This window comes from Metopolophium dirhodum, chromosome 1 (assembly GCF_019925205.1).
Source record: "Metopolophium dirhodum isolate CAU chromosome 1, ASM1992520v1, whole genome shotgun sequence".
In the NCBI taxonomy this organism is placed as follows: Eukaryota; Metazoa; Arthropoda; class Insecta; order Hemiptera; family Aphididae; genus Metopolophium; species Metopolophium dirhodum.
Genome location: NC_083560.1, coordinates 12,650,023 through 12,655,651, shown reverse-complemented (window position 1 = coordinate 12,655,651; position 5,629 = coordinate 12,650,023). Strand labels below are relative to the sequence as shown.

Here is a 5,629-nt window from a genome sequence, read left to right as displayed (position 1 = left end):
CCGCTTGCGCTATTTATTGTTAAAAATATAATAAGATATGTGATTATTTATTTGATATAGGTAATTTTAAATATCTACAAATAAAAATTTTGGTTGAAATTAAACGAGCAGTGGCATCAACTTTCCTGTCTAATGCGTATGCGGTCTGGTAACGTTAATTATTATTGTGTCTTTTGATATATAGCCGTCGGTATAGCGTCGGAATATTGTATTATCTTTATTCTACGTAAATTACTATTACTGTTGTGATGTAGGTATATACTATTTATATATGTATAGGTATATTCTGAGACCGTTCTATTAGGAAACTATTATAAGTGGCATGTAAACGGTGTGACCGTAAGTGTGTTATACCTTGCACTTAATATGTGAAATATACTCTATTATTATTATTATTATTATTATTATCAAAACACTTAACTTCAGAGATTAGTAAGCGTCGTGTTATATAGTATATCAACTCTAAGGAGATATGATACTATTGCCAAACACATATATTATTTGTTCTTTTTTTCGTTTAATACGTAGTGACGTGTACTCGATGATTGAATCAAGGTCGATCCTTTTCCGGTCGAAGGGTCTGGTTAGGATCGAGGTGATGAAAAAACACAAAACAAACACTTTCTGAGTGTCACAAAATATTTATAGCAATATTACGACCTTATAATAATACATGAGGTGCCGCTCGGGCAATGGGTTCAACGTCAGACGATATGCTATCGGTCCGACGGTCCGATGACGGATACTCGAATCTGTTATGTTAAGACTTCATTAACACATTTAGTATTTCGATATTAAACACAAAACTATATTTTTTATTACATAATGACAAAAACATTAATTGCACTCTTAGGCAGAGAGGCTAGAAGTGACCAGTGGCAACAACAGTGACTTGTTGATATAAATAATTACCATCTTATTACAACAGTGTCGTAAGCTTTTGAATTGTGTGCTATGTACGTTGTTCCTTTCATTTCTTTGGTCAGTGTCCATTTAAAAAAATTATCATTAGCCGAAACGGCGGCGCCTGTAGAAAATAATATTTGTTGCCTTCAAAACCGTGAGCAATAATCATATTGGATATGTGTATTCTCTTCATAAGGCGAAGAAACAAATTCCACTAAACCGTAAAACGCATATTTTACTTATATATTCATATTTTTGATTCGATTATTGAAATATTAAGTAGGTATTTAATTATTTATATTTTTACCTGGACGATGAGAGTTGAATGTAGTAAGGTCGATCGTGTTCCTGTCGAAGTGTCTGGTTAGAATCGAGTTAATGATGAAACACAACAAAATCAAATTCTGAGTGTCACAAATTATATATTGTAATATTACGTCCAAATAATAATTCATGACGACGTGCCGCTCGGGCAATGAGTTTAACGCCAGACGATAGGTTATCGGTCCGATATAATCCTAGCGTAAATATATTTTAAATATAACTCGAATTAGATATTTTTCGTTTCCGTCTAAGACTTACGTCTATACGTCGTTTCACTGTATTATCTGAAAGAGATAATTGAGCTATTTTCCTTTTGCTTTCTTCGCCAAGTACTATTTCAACAGCTTTAAGTATGCTAGGTTTAATTAATGTTTCACCCAAGGTATGGGGTTTCTTTTGCTGAGCCCCCATGAAGGCGATGTGATATGAAGCTTCAACAATTTTTTCATTATTCTGTTGAAACTCACCGGTATGGTCAATTTTCATTTTACTTGAAGAATTTTTTTTAGCAACAAAAAACTCTTTAGGTTTTCCTTTTAGCATCGGATGAGCTGTGGTTAAATGTCGTTCTAGTCGACTAGGTCGGAGGGCATCGTTACTTAATACAACGTGACAAATAACATAAGGTATGGGGTTTCTTTTGCTGAGCCACCATGAAGGCGATGTGATATGAAGCTTCAACAATTTTTTCATTATTCTGTTGAAACTCACCGGTATGGTCAATTTTCATTTTACTTGAAGAATTGTTTTTAGCAACAAAAAACTCTTTAGGTTTTCCTTTTAGCATCGGATGAGCTGTGGTTAAATGTCGTTCTAGTCGACTAGGTCGGAGGGCATCATTACTTAATACAACGTGACAAATAACACACTGAGGCTTTTGGACACCATCTTTTTCAATGAACGTAAAACCAAATTTGACATAATCATCGATATACGTTCTTATTTTCGGAGGAGCCATTACTTTGATATACGTGCACTCGCGACGACTACGTACTACGACACTGACGTGCACTGAGCAACTGCAAAATAAAACTAAATCGAGTCTAAACTAATCTAATAGTTTTTTCCCCTGGCTTTTTCTTATCGTACTGATTAATTTACGGACGATGTGGCATGGCACCTAACTATGGCTAAACACTTGTAATCTTTATCGATTACTTTATCGACTTTAACGACCCTATATTCTATAATCTATATTCCATAACGATAACCAGTCTTTATTAATTTTTCATTTTTTCTCTTAATTTTAAATATAATAAAATTTGATAAATAAAAATTTTACTTTGTGATGACTGCTTGCGCCTCCCCAGCGATGTGTATACGCCCCCCAGGTTGGGAACCGCTGGTCTAAGTTGATCATTTTTGTTTTGATTTTTTCGGTTTTCTTCTGGTTTCCATGTGTTTTGATTTAACCCACAGTTTCTCCATTGAATTAAGTATTGTATTTCGTTGTTTATTGTTTGATGGATGAATATTTTTTAACTTGATATTCATCTGAATTTATATATTATGAAAAATATAATAAGATATTATGTGAATATTTATTTGAAATAGGTAATTTTAAATATCTACACATAAAAATGTTGGTTGAAATTAAATTTGTTGAATTGATAACTTCTTCACCGATATCATAATATGTTAGGATGGTAGTGTGGTGTGCCCAAGCGTATTCTTATTGTGTTACGAGATCGGCGTAATTTAGTCAAATCACAATATCGGTCAATGGTCGACGCTGGACGAGCGGCGGCATCAACTTTCCTGTCAAATGCGTATGCGGTCGGGTAACGTTAATTATTATTGTATCTTTTGATATATAGCCGCCGGTATATTGTCGGAATATTGTAATATCTTTATTTTACGTAAATTACTATTACTGCTATGATGTAGGGTTATAATGTAGAAATGAGATAAAATATAAATACGACTCCTGTCGATAGTTATATTAAAATGGTAAAAGTTAGAGTAGTAAAATTACGCTAATACCTTCCACCAGGTGTTCGTTGGGCTCTCGAGATCGTTTATTCGAGAATTAGATCAAATATACCATACAATAAAATTTTATGGAAAAAAAGCACATACAATGTATTAACTGCAATCAACATAAAATATTATTTTATATGCCTTACCTGATTCGCAGTTGTTTGTAGATAATTTTGTAGGAGTTTTAGGTTTTAGATAAAACAAAGTAATACTTCAAATACACAAATTGAATTAAAGAACGCACTGATTATTGCTCGCATTAGGAGTCCAGTTGTCGCTCGACGAAATCGGTTTTTTGGGACTTGAGAGGTTGTTACTCTGGTGGTTGGTGCTCATGCACTGATTTAAGGGACGGACTCGAGGCTGCTGACCAGAGAGTGGTGGGTGGCTTTGTCACCAATTTATCGTGGGCCTGGGAACTAGATTTTTCTTTGGCGTTAGCATAAAATAAAGTCACACACATCCTACGTAATATTGTTATGAGTGCGTGCCGATATCTTAACTGCCGTTGTTAATGGTTTTATTTGATGCGACCGATTTCTACAAGCGACAGTCTGGCCGTTGTTTATTATTCTGTAAAATTTTAGTTTATTATAATGGTGTGTCAGCATATCATTACAGTAGATATAAACTATTTATATATTATGTATAGGTATATTCTGAGACCGGTCTGTTAGGAAAATATTATAATAGGTATGTAAACGGTGTGACCGTAAGTGTGTTATACCTTGCACTGAATATGTTAAATATACTCTATTATTATTATTCAAATTATTTTTCTATTTTATTATTACTATCAAAACACTTAACTTTTTCGGTTTTCTTCTGGTTTCCATGTGTTTTGATTTAACCCACAGTTTCTCCATTGAATTAAGTATTGAATTTCGTTGTTTATTGTTTGATGGATGAATATTTTTTAACTTGATATTCATCTGAATTTATAAAATATGAAAAATATAATAAGATATTATGTGAATATTTATTTGACATAGGTAATTTTAAATATCTACACATAAAAATGTTGGTTGAAATTAAATTTGTTGAATTGATAACTTCTTCACCGATATCATAATATGTTAGGATGGTAGTGTGGTGTGCCCAAGCGTATTCGTAACATATTATTACTGTGATAGTATGATAACAAATACTCATGTGACCATGCAATCATTTTTTCAAATATTAAATATTATTACATAATACATTTGAGCATCAACTCTAGGTCGCTAAAAAAACCAAATTTATTGTTGTTATAAGTTAATATTAACAAGGGTTTGGCCATTTAAACTTAAGGGTACTTTATATAGTATAAACACAATTAGTATTCTCGTCCCATTGACAACAATTTTCATGAGCGTATACCACACAGTCCCATTGCCCACCCAAGGCTTGTTAGACCATATTTTGTAGTCTACCCTGTTTTTCCTAAGTATTTTTACCTTTCTCACACACGGTTAAAAAAAAAAATATTATAACATAAAATTGAGTAGTTTATCAAATTTACTTGATCAAATATTGCTCTCTTTCGAGTTATTTAAGACATCCTATTCTGGAAGGTCCATAGCTAACTTATACCCACTTTGATCATTAATGTTTTGATCGATGGCCAATCTAGCACCTTGTCATTTAGATTTTTATATATTTTTTAGTTGTTGTAATGTAATAAAAAGTTTGTTGTATTGACTGTTCACCTTTATAAACATATGGTGTGATAATTCAAATATTTTATGACAAATTTGTATCTTTTGAGTCTTGAAAATTTCCATTTTACTTAATTATAGTGATATTAATTATAATATGAACTAAATATATTTTACGATTTAGTAGATTAGTATGATCATATTTTACTGTTTGAACAAATCAAACAAATATACTGATAACTTTTGCATTATCCCCGGTAGGTAATTGGTTGGCGAATGGTGATACAAATAACGATGGTCATTGAAGGCTTATTATTCATTGATTTATAATAGTTTATGAACGCCTATATTTCCATGTCGAAATCAAAATAAAATAGTCTAACCAATCATATAGATACTATTATATAACAATAATATTCTGAAATAATAATGATATGTAAAAAAAAATTATTATTGCCGCGATTATATTTCAATAGGTAATTTTTTTATTGTCAAACAAACAGAAAAACGTTTATTATTATTATAAGAAATATTATATATTTTAGAGTACCTACATGGATATTTTAATAAAATACCTTTTAGACCTATTAAACAATGTATACAATATGATACGCACACACACACGGACACACACACGCGCGTTCGCGCCCCCACGCTATATACTCCGGCCCACGAGAGAAGTAACCCGTTTCGCGCATGGAGACTGCCGGCTGCGACCATTCCGAGACCTCTATTCCCCTACTTTGTGTCATTCAGTGTCGGGTTGTGGCGTGCATACAGCG

The 5,629-nt window shown here is 32.5% G+C and overlaps 1 protein-coding gene across 1 annotated transcript; it reads right to left on the bottom strand.

The window, feature by feature from the left end:
- Positions 1-1,825: 1,825 nt before the first annotated feature.
- On the bottom strand, positions 1,826-2,188 carry LOC132953704 (zinc finger BED domain-containing protein 5-like). The gene has a single exon (XM_061026075.1). The coding sequence runs from the start codon at positions 2,186-2,188 to the stop codon at positions 1,826-1,828; it is 363 nt and encodes a 120-aa protein (XP_060882058.1).
- Positions 2,189-5,629: the final 3,441 nt, after the last annotated feature.